Source organism: Copadichromis virginalis, linkage group LG20 (genome assembly GCF_057382275.1).
Source record: "Copadichromis virginalis isolate Kocher_CV1m ecotype Utaka linkage group LG20, C_Virginalis_male_GT1.1, whole genome shotgun sequence".
Taxonomy (NCBI): Eukaryota; Metazoa; Chordata; class Actinopteri; order Cichliformes; family Cichlidae; genus Copadichromis; species Copadichromis virginalis.
In genome coordinates this window covers 6,503,643-6,522,587 of record NC_140637.1, presented here as the reverse complement: position 1 = coordinate 6,522,587, position 18,945 = coordinate 6,503,643, and the positions used below count along the sequence as shown (strand labels likewise).

The following is an 18,945-nucleotide window of genomic DNA, read 5'->3' as shown; positions in this document are numbered from 1 at the left end:
CCAAGTCTGAGTAGTCTTAATAGACCAGTCGCTTTTCTAAAATCATATTTTTCACAGGAGTTCGCTCTAAGGCACTTAACAGCTACATAACAGGGGCACAATTCTGTGTCTAGCCAGGGAGCAGTCATTCTGTGTTCGCACTGCTGAAACTAATTAGTTTGGTGCTCAGCTGGAAACTTGTGGTTTAGTTTTTGCACAATTAAGCTCAACATAAAATGATACACCTCTTAAACATCTGGCAAATGGAGCAGATGGACTATATGAGCTATATTCAAATATGAGATCATAAACAGCATCATTAACATTTTAATTACAGTTATTTTAGGCAATGGGAAACTTGTCAGGTCCCGAGAAGCATCTAGATGTGAATGAATAATTATGAGTATGTAGTTTAATTGATTTTCTTGTTGCCACGGCGAAACTTTCACTTTAATGTCACATTTGGCAGGACGAAATATTGACTAAATCTGATCTCAACGTGCAGCAAAAAAGAAATAAGTGCAGGAACCCACTAAGCAATGAGTCACACGGGCAGAGTTAAAACTGACCAGACGTGAGGTATGTAGAAGCTGAGTGGTGCAAAATCAGACATTTTACACCATAACACTAAAATACTTCCATAGAAAAATGATTTGCCTTAGTGGCAGTGCTAATACAACACTGCCACCCAATGGCAACAATAAAACACCACAACACTGCCCTCCGTACTAATCTTAATGCCTGTGAACTAAATGTTGTCCAATGCTGTCTACAGCAGGCACATAATTTAATCACACTGTAAAATGAATGCAAATCAGGCAAATCACTGGGGTGAGAAATATTGCCGGGATTAACCTCGCGTAACATGAAAAGGGGCACAGCAATTCATCAAGTCGAGCTCAAGACTGCTTGGTGGGATAAAGATGCGCGATCATTAACATACGCACACGCACAAATTTAGCTGTGTGCCTAGGTGATGCAGTTATCGAAATGGAGGAGAATCTGGTAAATATTTTAACACTGTGAGCAACAAAGACATCAAGCAGGAAAAAAAGTGACATCGTGGATCGCTCTGTATGTAGGTTTCCTTTACCGAACGATGGAGGCGATCTCAGGCCGTATTCATAAAATGATTACTCTATTACATCTGTAATGTAAATTAATCCTAATCAATATGAGGAGTCCTACTCTTAATTCACAACATATCAATGGACTCATTCTAAAAGATGACGAGCACGCTGTTGCCACATTATGCATCTAGAAAATGCACATAATGTCATCCCACCTTTGGTACCCACACAAGATTTACATGCAGATGGTAAAGAGACCAAAGCGGTGGAGGAACACACTACATTCATTCGGCAGTGCCAAACCCTGGGGGTTCTGTAGCTGTGGAGCACAGAGCACCAAGCAGAACGCTCATCTCTGCAGAGCTCATTAAACTCCACTAATCATATCTGTTACTGCTGGAATGGGTGGAATAAAGGGAGAGAAGCAGAAATGGGATGTGGTTTCCTGGAGGTGGTTAGATGTGCACTTAAAGTGTGTTGTGTGCATGTGCATGTTCTAAAAAAAAGAAAGAAAGAAATAAAAATCTGGCACTGGCTCACCATATCTACCCATTTCTCCATGCAGCGGAGAATCTACCCCCCTCAGTTTTACATTTCTGTTTCTGCCGAGCCTTTCGTCGCTCTCTTCTTTCCTCTCTGTCCTCATTCTGTTGTTTTTCTGCTCCAATTGTATCAATATCCTCAACTGTTAGATGAAGGAATTAAAGGGCAGCTTCAGGTGATTTCACTACTAAAGAAAATAATCTGCTAACTGGACACAAAGACAGGCAGGATGAAAGCGTGTGTATTCACTACATCCTCTAATAACACGGCCTCATATGCGCCGTTTTGGCTCATAAACAGATGCTTAAGTTAAAAGGAAAAGCCTCATTGTCTGTTGCTTTGTGGTCTGCTTGTTTTTGATTTTACTCGCTTGTACGCCTTGAGAAGATTTGCGGAGGGTTTTTACAGATACTGGGTGGTCTGAGAGCATCCTGCGCGCAACGCATCTCTGAAGTACAAAAGCTGTCTTTGTAAATACCGTCAAAGTTTGGATCTAGGACAAGTACCTGGAGGCAGACAAATCTTCACCTGTGCTCGATGTAAAAACAGACGATCATTTGTTTGCAGAGTCTGACAGACAATAATGATTAAAATATGAATCCCAGGGTAAAGACCTCTGGCAGACGTTCAAAGTTTAAACCTCTGTTGACTCAGAAAACATTATTTCACATCCAAATTACAACTTTTTCTTCAACACAGTGCTCTGCTGCACTACATTTTTCTCTATATTGTGTGAATTTTTAAGACAATAATACTCCCACTGTGAAAATACTGCTCTCTAACAGGACTATGCACTTTCACTGAACTCACATGAACAGTTAATGGCTAACAAAAGCATCAGTAATGTCACGTAGCACTGGAGAGAGCACCCAAATGCCGGATGCAGAGGCAGGCAAAATATACAGAAAGCAAACTCTCTGTTGGAAAAGAACAAAAAAGCAGATACAGAGAATCCCATTAGCCATTATAACACACAAAAAAAGACACACAGGGAACAAGAGGTAGCCTAACACAGGGCAAAAAGACAACCTGACAGAAAGGAGAGGGGCAAGAGACACCGCAGCCAACCAAACACAACTGGTGAGTCACAAAGGAGGGAAATCAGACTCAGGTGGAGACAATCAGGGACGGCGGCGGGTTGAGGTGGGCGGCTCGGTCTAAATATCGACAGTATCAGTACCAACGCTGGTACTGGTATGCATTGGTAAGACTACACATCTTTGGAGCGGGAGTCACAAGTTAGATTCCCACCCGGTATCCAGTAAGATTCCTGGCTAGACCTAAAAAACCAAGCCCTGGAATGGCGCAGCTACGTCTTCAGCCTGTCCGCAGCTCGGACACAAGCATTTCACTACATGTTGTACTCTATAATTGTGCATGTGACAAATAAAGGTTCTTTGTTTGTTTGCTTGGATCAACGCTAGCGCAATAGGGTTGATACCTGTTTCTATCTGAATGAATTATTATTTTTGGAAATGAAAAACTACACCTCAAACAGACACTATGTCATTTTGTGCTGACTGTCATGTCTATTTTATGTTTATCCTATAGCACATTTAAACAAAAGAAGTTGACTCTAAGTTTTTTTACATACAGGCACATTTACATATCAGGTCTTCACAAACCCAGTTTTAAAATACATGACAAGGTGAAAGGTGTGTTTTGAATTTGCAAACTGATGACGATTCATCTCATAAATGAGCCTCTGCTCTGAAGTATAAACGTCAGTAATGATCGGCACTGGTCCTGTGTTAAATTTGCAGTACTGGAAGTAACACAAAGACAGAAAGGCAAACAACAAGACGCACGCATTGTGAAGCAATTTCTAAAATAAATCAGGAAAGAAAAACAAGACAGAAAAGGAAAGTAATAAACGAGTAACACAGGTAACACCAAGGAAACCAAAGGAGACACTCGGCAAGCATGAGCATTCAAAATGTCAGAAAGAACATCAAATAAATCCAAACACAGACTAAAATTCAACAAGTACAGAAAAAGAAAGCAGGGCCTTAGTAAGTAAAAAGAGGGATGACAGAAGCTGGGTAATCCAGGTATCTAAATAAATAATACAGCATTATGTATTTAGATTCCAAGATAAATTCTCACTCCCCACAAATATTAATATTCATGGAATATACAGCGTGTACCGACAAAGGTGTTGGTCAGTGAAAATGATGGCAGTCTAATGTGAGTAGGGGGCGGTATGAATAACACTTGACAAGACCATTTGCTTTCACTGTCATCCCTGTCGATTTAGCTGCGGGGGCTGGAAGCCGCTGCTGCCACAACACAAACAACAGGGATTACATGCATAATGACAGTCCTCCAACAGGATATGTGTTTAAGTTTAAAGTCAAAGGTGCGTTTCATAAGGGGGGCTTTTATTTAAGGAAACCGTTCACTTAAATGAGATTAAAATTGTTTCAGAGCATTAACAAGTCCTGTCGGTTAAGCTGCTTTTGTACAAGTTTTCCTGCAGCAGTTAAAACGACACGATGGAGATGAAGAAGTGCTTAGGTGATGCTGATTTTGGTTTTTTCTTTTTAGATTTACATACTTGCTCAGAAAAGTTATCTGAGGACAAAGGTGTTGGTCATGTCTGTGCATCTCACTCTGGCTTCGGAGAGAGAGAAAATACGGTGTGAATAAAATAATCTGGATGATTTTAAGTCAACTGGTCAGTTCACATTTTTCAAATTTAAATATATTTGAACTGAAATATTTTCAAAGTTTGTTTCCTTCCGAGCAGTGTCACAGAACTTGCACTTGAGTCAACACCGACTAGTGTGTGACAAATCGTCGGGGTCAGCTCAGTCAGTCCTGTGCAGTTTTGCAGCCTGCTGTGCTGTGCAATCCTAACACCTCAGCGTGAGTGAGATTACTCCCTGAGGCAGCAGGGGCCTCTGATAATTATAGTGGAAGGTGAGAAGTTAAGCCTCGACACATCCGAAAAATGAAACATATTCCTCTAACCTTAGCTGGACAATAAAGCCCATCGACTGTATTTAAAAGGAAAAGCCAAAAAAAAAAAGTGCAAGTGACACATTATTGAGTATTCAGCCATCCATAAAGATTTCCTTGCTAATCACAAAGAAACATACATACATGAGAATGTATCTGCAGTCATTTTGCCATCTTCATTCTTTTTTCAGGATTTGTATAGATGTGGGGAGATGCACACAGCTGTTAAAGGCACCGTATATTATTGAATGCACAGTACAGTCAGAGTCAAAAGCAGTCTAGCTACTGGCCTTCTTTCAAATTTCATAGTTTAATCTGTAACACATCAAAATATGATTTTTTTCTCCCTTTATGTAGGGAGAGTTATAAAAAGGAATCACTCCTGAATTCATTTACTATACATATTTCACACATAAAAAGTATCAGAGGGAAAAATGCTGTATTCTGTCTAGAGCTTCATCAATATAGGATTATTAAGACCGATACCACTACTGATAATATATTTAATATCGGACGATATTCTAATATCTGGTAAGCAGTGTTGGTCAAGTTACTTGAAAAAAGTATTCCCCCCAAAAGTATTCCTGTTACTTTACTGATTACTTATTTTCAAAAGTAATTAGTTACTTAGTTATTTTTAAAAAAAAATGATTTACAACCTGAATAGGTAATAAAGCAATAGATCTTTGAGATCTAATAGATCAAATTACCTTTTTTGCTATAGTAATCCCTTACTTATTCGTTACTTGAAAAAAGTAATCGGATTACAGTAACGCGTTACTTGTAATGCGTTACTGCCCATCTCTGCTGGTAAGCCTAGTAGTTTATTTACTTGGATCAGATCAGCAGGTTGTCGTGTTCTAGTTTGATGTTTGATGTTGTATTGTGAGTGCCCCCTGGTGGGCACATTATGCAAAATCAACACTGATGACATCGTGGAAAGGAGTGCCTTCTTTACCTTTTGATTTTCAACTACTAGTACTAATAGTAGTTATAACATTACTTCAGCAAATAGCCAATACTGGCCGGTAATACTGGCTTGCCGATAAATCAGTCAGGCTCTGACCGTGTCCAAGAAAATGTGGAAGTCAGCTATTTGTGAGTTAGATTGATATTTGAAATTGTCAAATGTCATCAAAACTTATTTGGCAACATTTCAGTCAGCTGAATATTTTCTCAGATAATTATTCCTGAAAACTTCTCATTTCGTGTCTTCATAGTCACTGCAGAAACTACTGCTTCACTTTGAACGTGCAACACTCGTTCTATAATCCTGTATGTGTTTGGGATTAAAGTCTAAGCTTTTATCGCTCATCAATGATCTCTCGTTTCACAGAGGAAAGCTCAGCGGAGATGGATTGTCTAGATGGGAGAGCACAGATGCCTGAAGTGAGGATTTAGAAGCAGAAAAGTGGAGGATTACAGACTAGGATTGACGTGATTGGCAGACGAATCAAGCTGCTGCTGCTGCTGACACATCATCCACCTGCCAATGAAGATAAATGCAACCATCACAAAAAAATAAAGAAATAAAAATAAGCGTCATCTCAATACCAAAGCATGTGAAAAAAGCTGTAAAACAATCACAACTACAAATATAATCAACTTTGTGTTTGGTGAGGATTACAGTGGCCCTGTCAAGGAGCCAGAGGAGAAAATGTTGGTCCTTAAATACAGCTCCATAAAGTTTAACTGACAATGTCAGGTTTTATTCTAAGCTTCTCAGTGTGAACTGTGCCTTCAGCTTATTGTACACTGTGGAAAAAACCCACGAGTAAATTAATACAACTAATGTCTGCACTCATTTATCCCAATGCAATTAAACTTAATGTGTAGTCTGCAGAAATTTTGTAATTAAAACAAAATAAGAAGAGAGGTACAAAATAAGAGTGCAGGCTTCCGTCTACTGGCTAACATCCAACATTGCCAACTTGTGGCCACCACTGTGCAACCCCACAGGCTCATAGGATGATCTCCGAACCGCTGTGAGCAGATGGTTGGTTTTGTGCACCTGTCCCCCACCCGATGTCAAGAAAAATCAAGTCCCTGCAGTAAGTTTCACTGCGGACTGTTTATTTTGTTGTCAGCAATGCCTGTCAGCAGCAAAATCTAACTTGGCTGTGCTGCTGCAAACAGAGCATTCACGCGGCTGCTTCAGTAACTGAATGTGCAAAGCAGAAAATGCCACACACTTAATCAAGAGCTAAAAATTTTAATGATTCCCCAAAACTAGGCAAAACAATGCTTTACCTGCATTCACATGTGTTAAAATGATTCAGTAACACATTATCTTTTTAATATCAGCTCCCACATGATACAGTATTTAATCAGATTAAAGCAACCCTCTGGACCCATTATAATGTTATTAAGTAATAACTTAGTCCCTATGATATTAGTGCCTTTGTTTAAAGATTTTATAAGTCCTACTTAAAAAAAAGCGTATCTGCTCATTGTGCAAATATACAAAGTCCACCTCTGAAAAACAAATAACTACACGTGTTTCATCACACACCAGCAGAAAATGGCAGCATTTATCAGTTTATAAACTTGTCAAGCTCCTTCTTTCAAACACATGTGATGCACATTCTGCACCCTGCCACCTGTCTCCTCCATCTCTACAGTGTCCATCTATCAGATTTGAAAACAGCACAAAATAGCACAGACACCGCCTCATAGTTTGCCAGGTTAAAATATATATATGTACTTTCACTTTTATATGTGAACATTTTACTTTTAAGTTGGTGCGAAATGTTGAGAAACTGTTGCGTTTTCCATCCAAGTTAAGCAAGACTCACACAAACTAGCATGCAATTGTTTAGCACGCATGAACTAAACTGCCTACTGTTGCACTGTTCAATTAATCAACCACAAACATTAGCATTAACATTTGGTAATGGTAAATAAAGCCCCTGTACCTTAAAGCAGCCAATGTTCCCTCTAATTTTTCATGTGTTTGAGCAAACACACAAACTCCAGGAGCGGTCCCTTGGACCACTGTGAGCAGCAACAGACGTGTGCACTGTGGTCACGCCAGCATCGAATCCATCCGAGTTACATGGTTTAGTAAAATAATCAAATTACAGCATTTACATTTATGTTAGACTACTTTTAATTAACTGCTTTAGCCCACTTACAATGAAAATTTAAAAAAAAAATCTTGTTCATGACCTGTGTAGCATGTTAACACTATTGGAAGTAAAAATAATTTGAACTCCAATTTTGAAAACACAACTTTCTTTTGTTTTTTTTTTCATAAAGCTCTGACTTGTATTATGAGTATGAGTCTGTGGTCTGGGAGAGTCCTGTAACTCTCTGTCTGCAAAATACAGAATATAATGACCAACGTTGGGCAATTAATTATATAGTTACTTCTTCAAAAAAGTAACTGAGTTTTGCAAACAACAAAGTTTTTTGCAGCTGTTTACCTAAAAATGCAGCCAAGGCGTTTTTTTAAATAGCAGGCCTGACAACAGGAGATGTATCACTGCTGTAACACCTGTAACATTCAGCAGTCGCCTCATTGTTCTGACACACACAACAAAACTATTGACTACACTACACACTAACTACACAAGATTTGCGCTAAACGTCGCAAATCTCTTACATCTCAAAACACTGCCGTCACTCCTAAAAACTGGTATAAAGTCCACACTTTTTCCATCAAATGTTCCATCTGTCCTGCTCACATCTCCAATGGTTGTACACGTTGTCATTAACGTGGCTTCGCTCCACATCAGCCACGCCGCTTTGCTAGCTAAAACACCGGTGTCGGCACATAAGGACGCTGTCATAGCCTGTCAACGACGTTGATTAGCTGCGTATATACGAATGTGAATCGCATCATTGGCTGGACTATGGGATAAGGTAGCATCGTTCTAATCCCATACGGGAGCAGCCAGTCACTTACTGACTAACACTGCAAAACTGAATTGTTAAAGTTTTCATTTTAATTTCAATTCAGGTTTAAAAAAAAATTCGTGCGCAACGCGTGCCAGCAGTGCACAAATAGAGGGAACATTGCTTATGTGTATTGCTTTCCTCTGTAGTTCAGTATAGTAATCTCAAGAGCCCTTGGCAGCTAACCGTTAGCGCTCCTTCTGTGTTAGCTTCAAAATCTCTTCATCTTCTCCTCTTACCCATATTTTTGTAGTAAGAGATTTCCTTACTTGAGTTTTAGGTTTGTTTCTTTGTTTGTTTTTCTCTCTCTTTTTTCCTACAGTGGAAATGTTTTCAATTGCACAGCCTATTTCCTCTCATTTGTGTTTGGTTAGCCTGCCCTCTCATACCCATTTTAAAGCAGGCTATTTGGTTCAGTGGCTGCTTGTGGCTGCCGATAAAATAGCACAATGTTTAGAGCAAAATTGGCTTCCTCAAAACACAAACAGAAAGATAATAGCACAGAGTTTTGTTTTCATTTCTTAAATCTGGATAAGTAGCTCTGAGATTTCTGCCAGCACTTTAACACAGCAGATACATTTGACTGTGCAGATTTTACTAAGATGATTTGGCAGCATTTTTTCTTCTTCCAAGGATGGTTCTTTAAAAAAATACATTTAAAAAATAGTTCAAAAAATAAATAAGTAAATAAATGAGCTATCTCTCTGAAGAAAAAAAGTGGTTGTTACACTTTGTGCTTTCTGTTACTGGTACAATTAATTTTTTTAACTTTTTTTTTCAAGTAAATGCAGACAAAACAAATTCAAAACAATTCATTTTCTACATATTAGCTATACTTTAGCATATTACTACAGAAAAAATATTATTCTCTACTTAATATATCCCTTTAACACATGTATAGGGCATTATATCATATGCTTTACTGGCTTTTAAAAAATTACAAGTTCAAGCTTCATATCTAAATAGCTCAGGATTTAATCTGTGCATTTACATTTCTATTGACTTTCTGCTAAAATGTATCCCAGTACTCCAACAGTTATGAGTGGAGCAGCCGAAGGAGAAGCTAAATATTACAGACTGTATTAACTGTGACTTCTGTATGAAGCTCCAAAGTACAGATCACATCACAGCACCATGTCTTTGAGGGCGCTTGTATGGTACGGCTTCATTATACTGCAGCACTTTCCACACTTTCTGCATCACATCTTCACAGCATCAAACATGCTCTCTGTTTAGGCTGTCATTCTCCTGTAGATAAATATCGCCAGACTACAGGTTTATGGGTTTTTTTGTTGTTTTTTTTCCCCCCGCTTGCTGCTTCTAAATCTGACTCCTGTGAAAAACGATAAGGGGGAAAAATAACACAACAGTTTTAAACATATGCAATCTGCATTCACGATCACCTCTGTGTGTGACAGGCTGTGCTGACACAAACTTTATGTTGGAATTGGGGTACACTACAGGATAAGATGTGCCAAGAAAGAGCCTGCTGACCCTAACTCTGTTTTCAATCAGGCTCCTCTGGAGCGTTCTGATTTATCCCAGGGCTAATAAAAGCTGGGGATGCCAGTTCTATAAGCACAGGAACAGCTAGGGATGTGTGCATTATAAATTTTTCAGGATGTACCAGGTGTGCCATGGTCTGCCGCTTAAACTAAAATGACTGCACTGACAGCATTTTTCCTCTGCGAGCACTGGCTTCTGAATAATAAACTCAGAAGGTGGATGTCTGCTATGAGAACGATTCCCAAAACAACTTCATGCAACATGTTTTTCTGCGACTGAGGAAAAGGTTATAGTGTTTCAAATAGGCCAACATGGATATTATTTCTCAAAAAAGAAGTACTTGCACAGTTCATCGGTCTTCTGCATGGATAAGTGAGCACAGTCACATGTGATTCAGATGCCCTGCTGTGATTTAGCTTCCCGGATGCCAATATCATGGCCATCTGAAGATAAGTCTGCCCAGCGGTGCAGACGAATGACCTGTGCTCATCTGTATTTGACCAGTCAATACGCAACCTAGACAAAAAAGTATGTGGAGGCGTGTTACATAATGATTTCCCCTGTGATGTATACCTCTATTTTTGTATTTAGTTTTTAAACTGCTGCAGGCTTGAGATTAGACGTTAAACCTTGTGAGATAATCGCCGTTTATGTTCCGTATACACTACACAAGATATTCCAAAAACGTTATGCAAAATAGCACAAGGTGAATGCAGCAGAATACAGTACCTTAAATCCAAAAAACAATGCACTGCACAATACCTCAGAGGGATCAATATTGAACACTTCATCCACTGCTCTAATTAAATCTGCAAGGTAAATCTGAAAACACATGGCAAAGTCAAATCAAAAGTCCTGCAGAGTCATGATTGTGTGGTCACTGTCAGTACATCAATTATTTTCTGCTCATGTGAAAACTGTATGACTCATCACGTTTGTTCTGTGTGATTTTTCTTTCATCGCACATCAAAATGACAGCAGATGGAGCGTGTTGGTGCAAAGAGCTGACCGATCAAGGGGTTTCCTTTATGAGTAAACTAAATACATTGAAACAGCCCAAATCCAAGACTCACCATGTGCAAAAAGAAAAAAAAGTTACCTAGCTGAGTGCACACACAGACTGCACCAGCAAACCTCTTGCAAAGTGACTCCGTCTACATGATTAGCAACACCAGCAGCATGAAGCTAATCTCTAACTGCAGGAAAGCCCACCGGGTAAGGAGGTGTGAGGAATCTGTGAGTGAGCTGGAACCATAACACAAGTGGAAGAAGGAGAGGAATTAATCACTTCAAAGAAGACCAAAATATGTTCTGCACCTGCAGTGGTCATGTATTAAAATTTCAAATCACGTCCACCTCTCCTGAGCGGGGATTTACCAACGGTTTATTGAGGTATTAGGAAGATATTCAAGGGTAAAGTGACAGGCAAGAAAGGAAACAGTGCTTCCAACTTTGCCAAAAAACTGAAAACATACTCTGCGCCAATGTTTAAGTTGGGAAAGTCTTCCATGTCACTTTTAATGGAGATAAATGTTTCAACAACAAAAAACAAAATCTACGACTGCGTGAAATAGTTCAGCAGTTTAGGAATAATGTTTCTATAATATCATTGACAGATTTAGAAAATCAGGAGAATAGCCTCCGTACAAGGCCGAGGCTAAAAACTACCAGTGAATGGCCCTCAGGCAGCACTGCATGGCCTCAGAGACAATTCTGGAAACACTTTTACACATTTGCCAAGTGAAAACTCTAACATGGAAATTAAAAACAAAAGCACATTGACTGGGTTGAGTGGGCTGAGGTGACTTGGAAAACTCATGTGGTCCAAAAAGCTGAAAGTCTTTTTGGTACTCATGAACAACCGAGAGCCCGAGTTATCGATGAATAGCTCAAAAACTGTGATGGGAAGGAGGGTAACTCCTACGGCCTTGAAGGCACCATTTAGCCCAAACAATAAGGGAATGCATGTTTTTTTTAGCCACGTGATGTCATGCAGCACAACAACCACAGTTACCTCAGTTTCCTGCAGTCGTGACCTGTCACCCAGTGAAAACACTTGGCACATTATGAAACAAAAAGTTAAAACTGCTGAGCAGCTGAAATCCAATATCAAGCAAGAATAGGAAAACATTTCACTTTTAAAACTTCACCAATTGCTCCCCTGAGTTCCCTAAAGCTAAAAGATAATACTGTTAAAAGAAGACGTGGCACAGCAGAGTTTCTAAAAACACCTCAGTCGCAACATTTTGTTGGGTTTTTTTTCCCAAATGAAGAAGAGATTTTTCCATCAACGATAATATTTTTCAACTTTCCATTTCTACCCTTTTCAATATGAGGGTTTATATGATTTGCAAATGACTGTGTTCCATTTTTATTTTCATTTTCACAGAGCCTCAGCTCGAAATGGTCTCAGAGAAGGCAATTTACTTACGGTATTATTCCAGCTTCAAACACGACAAAGCCCGAATCAACAAATAAAGAAATGCTCAGCAGGGGGAAGCCAGTGTAGTCAAATTTAGTGTTGGACATTAATCGTTTTACACGGCGATTTACTTCCGACCTGACAGGGGTTAGAAAGGAATTGGGGCTGAGAAACAATGTGGGACATGAAAAAAACAACATGAATGTTGGTTCCTACGCAGCAACAGCCGGGAGGATTCAAATCATTTTTGAGCTTCTGTAGGGTCTTATTGGTGTCTAAAACAGGTCAGAATTGTCTTTTTTCTTTGTTTTCCTCAAGGGAAACAAGTCTTTTAACTTCAATTAAAGTAACAAAAAGCAAAGAATGCATCTGACAGCACACACACCTAATTTAATGGGTAGCGGTGCTCTACCTTGACTGGTTTAACCTTGGAAAGTCACTGACGTCAGAAATAAACTTTCCCAGAGTAATTCAACTATTCAAAAGCCAAAAATCTGTTGTCACGCTCCCCGAACAAATGGGAGCATCGGCTGCTGAAGGATTTTATTTATTTAATTTCATTTTTTTTGACAACACGTCACAAAACTGAACACAACCCAAATCACACCACCAGTGGGGAATAAGAGAATTTATTGCAGGATTACGCACCTGGCAGTGCCACGTGAATATGATTCATGAGAAAACTGTTTATTCTGCTCTGGTACCACCAGAAGGTTGTTAATATTCAAGTCTTTGGGCATGTGCAACACTCATGGAATGGATTTTCTCTCTGCAATTCAAACAGGCCTTGATATAGCTGAGGGACTCCTGATCCAATGATGGGTGACAGCCAAAGATAACAAAATAAAATAAAATCCCCCTATAATTACTGTTCCGATATTGCAAGCCAGCGCCACTGTGGATTAGCCTTCCAACAGCTGTGCAACAGTATGTAAGGTTGTTGCTAAAAATAGATTAAAACAGCCATCTCTTATTCACACAATTTGCAGCCTGCTCACTTTCTTGCCCCTCTCCCCGCCCGTCCCCTCCTCCTCCTCCTTCCACCTCCCCCTTCCCTTCCCTTCCCTCTCTCACATCCGAAATCGCAGACATGCAGCACGAGCTTCAAAGAGCATAGATAACTTGGGGTAGCGCAAGACAGGCTGTAATTCATCACAACACATGCAATGATAATGTCATCTTCACAACCAGAGAGTGGCATTTAGGTTTAATGCACCCGGCGCTCTCACCTATCCTGTGACTGATAAGTAGGCACTGGGGGAAAGCGTCACAGTTTGACTTGAAGTTATTATTCGGCCGGGCTTATGTATAATAAATATACAACATAGGCTGAATAACAAATGTGGATATGTTTCAGTAAGTAATAGAACGGAAACAAATTGCACAAAGAAACCCTGAAATGCCTCTAAACGTTTAACCAGTCATGTCTTTTTCCCTTGATTTTCCACTGCGTTAACACTGCCTGCTGTGTTATTCACAATGCCTGGATGAGCACCTAAGTGAGTAATCATTTCAGTCTTTCAAATCAGAAAAACCTATCCAATCCTCCTAATTACCACTTAGGACTCCAAGAAGCAGCTATTATAAAATACAAGGAGTAGTTCTATTAAAAAAAGTTTACATTGTACAGTGTGCCATCACAGAACATTTCCAATGATGGGAAAGATGACTTTTGTTCCTACTGCTAAACAGCATCTTAAAAACAAGACACGATTTCCTGATGAAGGAGAAGACAAAACCCGAAAGGGTACAGCTCAATTAAACACACACACGCAAAAAGAAAAAGCCAGCGCTCCTGTTTTAAAATAATATTTCTGCACCACAGAGGATGTATATGCGCCCAGTTCAATCTGCAGCAAACCTGTGAGAACTCAAAACTCTCTGCTCAGGTCTCTTAAGGCCAAAGGCTTCCATTTTCTGTTCTGGGGATTACGTGACACTTTGCAACAGTTCAACCGAGGCAGGTTTTGTCACGCTGTGAGGTTTGATCGCAAAACCCAAATGTATGTATGGAGGCAGAAAAATATCAACTGAATATAGGAATAATTGTTTAAACAACTACAATCTGGACTCATTTACTCAGAAACCTCATATTGTAAATGCATTTTGTCAATAAGGTAAAATGTCCTAAAGGTTTACAGTGACGCTACTCTGGCTGGATAAAAAAAATAAGGAGTTATTGCTCAGTTATTCCATTTGCTACTATTTTACAGCTGCTCGTGCTGTTGTGTTCAATTAATGAGCTGAATTTTCTGCGGCTGATCTCGTTCTTTTTTCTTTTTAGACCTGTGGCATGTTCAACCAGACGGAGATCAAAGGATTGCACCCATGAAAAAGTGAGCTTCAATCCCACATACCCACCTCTCACACGCACAAGTCGGAGCACACGCATCTTCACACATGACATTGCTCATGTGTGTGTGTGTGTGAAAGGAGCATCACAGTCTATCAACAGTAGCACACTCTGGCCAACTGCTTTACACTCCAAAGGACTCCATATACTTTATAATATATATATTAAGAAAATATATATATATATGTATATATATAATTACAAAACTGTGTGGAGGCAAAAATATTAATACCCTCGATAACATGATTAAATATGTTGAAGGACCTGAAGGATTAATTGCACTCGAAGCGTCGAAACAAAGTTACATTAAAAAACGATTTCCTAATTGCAAAAGTAGGACGCACATTTTGAAATGTTGCCTCCCTAAACACCTTAATTTTGCATAACCGCGTTGCTGTATTTTTATTTATTAATTTTTCAGAATAGGCTACTTTCAAAAAGCTTACCGAATATAAATGAACAGTGCATCCATCCATTATTTAAACACTGCAACAGTCAATCAGAATCAAACAGGATGCACAAGATAATTTAGTGTTGATGTTTGCACTCACTGGCTTGCATGAGCTGACCCTGACGCCCAAACACCTGGGAGAAAGGGCTTCGGCTGCAGGTGAGCATCTCCTCCATGGCTGGGCTCCTCCGGTGAAGTGGCGAGGTCCTTCGGCTCAAGAAGAGAAAAGTGGAGTGAGAGTCTGCCTCGGAGTGTGGAAGGTTAGCGATCACACTGGACCAATCCTCTCCTCTCCTGTCTCTCAATTGACTGCTAATTTGCCTTTGAAGACACTTCACAACCTCTCCCACGCCTTTTCCTGGGATGTCATTTGCTTTCTACAGCTGCCTCCCTGCTGACTGCAGATCAGTTCCGCGTCTTGTTGCCTCAGATGCCGTCAGAGTTGCTGCTGCTCTTCGGCTGATAGGAGATCTGCGTTGGGTTGCTCTCAGCCTGCTCATTAGGGCTCTAGTGTGGCGCTGCTTCAGACAGAGAGCATAGCAAACACAGCATGAACAAAGCAAGAGAGAGAGAGAGTCAGAGAGAGCAATGAGAAGGAGAACCCTGCTGCAGAGAGAAGGCAGACTCTCTCCCCTGACGAAAGCAAGAACAGAGATGACTATGTGTGCATGTGTGTGCATGTGTGTGTAACTGGTTTTTACATTATTCTGTAGCTGCTGCTACTTGAGACTTTCCATGGCTTTGATTCCCTCTGTCTACATAACTGGTTCAAGGTTCAAGGTTCTTTATTTGTCACATGCATAGTTATACAAGTATAACACACAGTGAAATGTAGCCTTTTTTTTTTTTTTCAACTGCTTCTCTTTAATCTAACTGTTGAGAAGTGTTAAGTTGAGATGCACTGAATGTAAAATACATAAAAATGATGAAGAATGATATGGCACATGTTCATAATCTGCACTTATAGATGCACTATAAAGCAACGGCAGCATACCCAGTGTTTTGATTTCGTGCGCACCTCCCCACACTCTTCTCATATATTTGACTCCAAACTGAATTTGGTTCAGCTACCATTCTTTCTTCCCTCCCTTTCTCCCCCCTTACATTCATACTTGAGGATTATCTTCCAAATATAGACAGAGAAGACTGCATCTCTCTCTGTGTCTCACTCACACACAAACAGTCAGGTGTATGCAGGTTTTATGCAGCACTTTGCTTGTGCAAGCAAAACGGCTTTCACGAGTCCCTCGCAAGGCAAAAAACAGGGATCCTGAAGATAAAGCTCGACCGCGAGCACAAAATAAAATCGGTTTCAAACTAAAGGGGCCAGTGGATCATTAAAAATGGATCCGCATCCTTTATTAATGTCCTCGTTACTGTGCCTGTTCTGCTCCCGCATTAAGAGTACGCAGAGAGAGGAAAGAAGTGACTTTTACAGTAGTACTTTATCCTTGTATCCTGTTGGTTTTTATTACACCCACAAAGTGCTGCTTGCTTGGAGGGACTTAGCTTCAACTCGTAAAGCCAGTGTCACATCCCTCTTAGCTTTGAACTAACAGTTGCGAGAGGCGGCAAATGAGCGGCATTAGGATCTGCAGGGCTACATGAATTTTACTTCCCGAGATCAAGATTCCAGCCAAGGACAAGTCCGACATAAGTGACTCTGGCTGCACCAAAGAAGACGTTGAATTTGACTCAAATAAACATCACAATAGCCAGAACAAGCATGGCCGGAGGTACTGTGATGTATTTTTTTCCTCTCATCTCTCTTCACAAAACCGCTGTGATCCTGACGGGTCCTGTCAGCATTTCATGTTTGTGCACATCCAAACCTAATCCGTACTTCCAGATGACACACTGCATCATTCAAAGTCTACCAAGTCATTTAGGTTTTTGACAAATAAGACGCAGGTCAGGTCTCCGACCCACCCAGAAGTAGGGGGAAAAAATTGCAATCCATCTCTCAGTTGTTGGAATTTAATATTGTGCATCACACCGAGAATAAGTGATGAAATTAACAAGAAGAAGATCAAAAGTTTCTCCTTCTTAGACTTCTGCGTGGCTGTTTTTGTTTTCAATCATCTCTGATCATGTTTCCTCACTTCTCACCAGAGCTTCCTGTGAGAATTCGACATTGCCCTGGGCTAAGATCTTCAGCTGTGTTGAGCATACAAATGCAGCATCACAGTTTGAAGTTACTGCTGAGCTTGTGAGCACTGGGAGTTCTCGCACCTCAGGGCTATGGTTTGTCACTATACGTATACTGGCATGGCTCCAAGCTAAAAAAAATCACCTGCCAGGCACTGCTACTTAAGGCACCTGAAACCTAATCCCTTATTCCCAAAGAGTGTAATTGGACTTGTTTGAATTCTTAATTACTTAAAGAACATCAAGTGAGCTAAATTCCTTTACACATGTGCTATAAATCCTAAGAACTACAGTATCTGACAGCTCATGGATTTCCTCAGTGCAATTACAAAGCAGCACTCTCACCCATATGTGTTCAATTTGAGTAAAATCCATTTCCTGGAGCTTTTGAATGTGTCAGAGAAAAAAAAAAAACCTCCAGTAAAAACCCCAAACCATTTGTGTTCATTTGACTCAGAACCGCTAAAAGCTTCTAAAGAGTGAAAATGTGAGGTTCACCAGGTGGAGAACAAAGCAGCTTTAGAAAAAACACACACAGTTTACTGCACCTATTGCTGCTGAATCGTGTGCATCTGCATTACACTGCTGGCTACAGCCATGACACAAGGGGCTGCGGAAATTACAGCGATATGTCAGCGTCACAGACTGATGTAAGCCACTGCTACTGTTTCCTCATAATACCAAAGAGTCATGAAATAAAAAATCTTTCCGCTCTCTTCATATATTATTTGCCCCTGGGCTTATCATTTGCCCACAGCAAATAAAAGATTCAGCCTAACTGCCAATTTCAAATTAAACTCACGCCCACTGCACTGCATGTTAATGAACAATTACATTTAGGCAGAGATTACTTTTCGTCCGTAAATGACTGATGGTCAGAAACTTGGACCTTGTCTCTACAGACAGGAGAGAGCTGCTGCCTTTCTGTGGGTAGGATTTCATTTTTAGCCAGCACCCCTGTTAAATTTGACTGGGGCCTGTCTCATTTATATTCAAGAACCAACACTTTGAAGCACTCAGATGATGTTTTCTTTGATCACTTGTAACTCAATGGAGAAACACATTTATGATCAGGTCCTCCAGTTTGAGACACACATGCACAAGCACACAGATGACCAATACCTCACAATATCACACAGATCTGTCTGGGTTAAAGTACAGACATCGAACACTATGAAAGACCGAGGCAACTATGTAGGCTTTTATCATAATATAGATAACAACCTCTTTAACTTACCCTAAAATCTGAGTTGACTAACTCCAAGAAAGGAAACCCTGCTTTTACTGTCCAGGAAATGGAGATCAGTCACCCAGTGCCTGTGCAACTGTGATTTTAACTCAGTCTACAGTCAGACCAAAAGCCACCTTGCCAAATTTATTTACACAGCTGTGTGGCCAAAGGCAGGGGGGCCAGCTTGGGTATGGTTGTAAACATTAACCTCTTTAACTGCAGCTCAATTGCATCCCTTATTATCTGCTACTTATAATGCAGTTACAAAATAATAACTCCGGGTTTTCCTAATATCATTCACCACTGAAAAATATTTTGGTCTGTTAGATATTTCAACAGCATAGGCAATTTGACAAAAGCAATTGCTTGTGCTTACCAATGACT

The 18,945-nt window shown here is 40.0% G+C and overlaps 1 protein-coding gene across 1 annotated transcript in view; it reads right to left on the bottom strand.

Annotated features, from left to right (window-relative positions):
• The window catches only part of kazna (kazrin, periplakin interacting protein a), a 200,095-nt gene extending 181,441 nt beyond the window's left edge, over nt 1-18,654 (bottom strand). Inside the window, exons 1-2 of the mRNA XM_085442894.1 lie at nt 18,568-18,654; nt 15,283-15,703 (exon numbers count right to left, since the gene is read on the bottom strand). Of these exons, the coding sequence (XP_085299020.1) occupies nt 15,283-15,358 (76 nt within the window). The 5' untranslated portion in view covers nt 15,359-15,703; nt 18,568-18,654. The remainder of the gene's footprint in view (nt 1-15,282; nt 15,704-18,567) is intronic.
• Between the last annotated feature and the right edge of the window lie 291 nt (nt 18,655-18,945).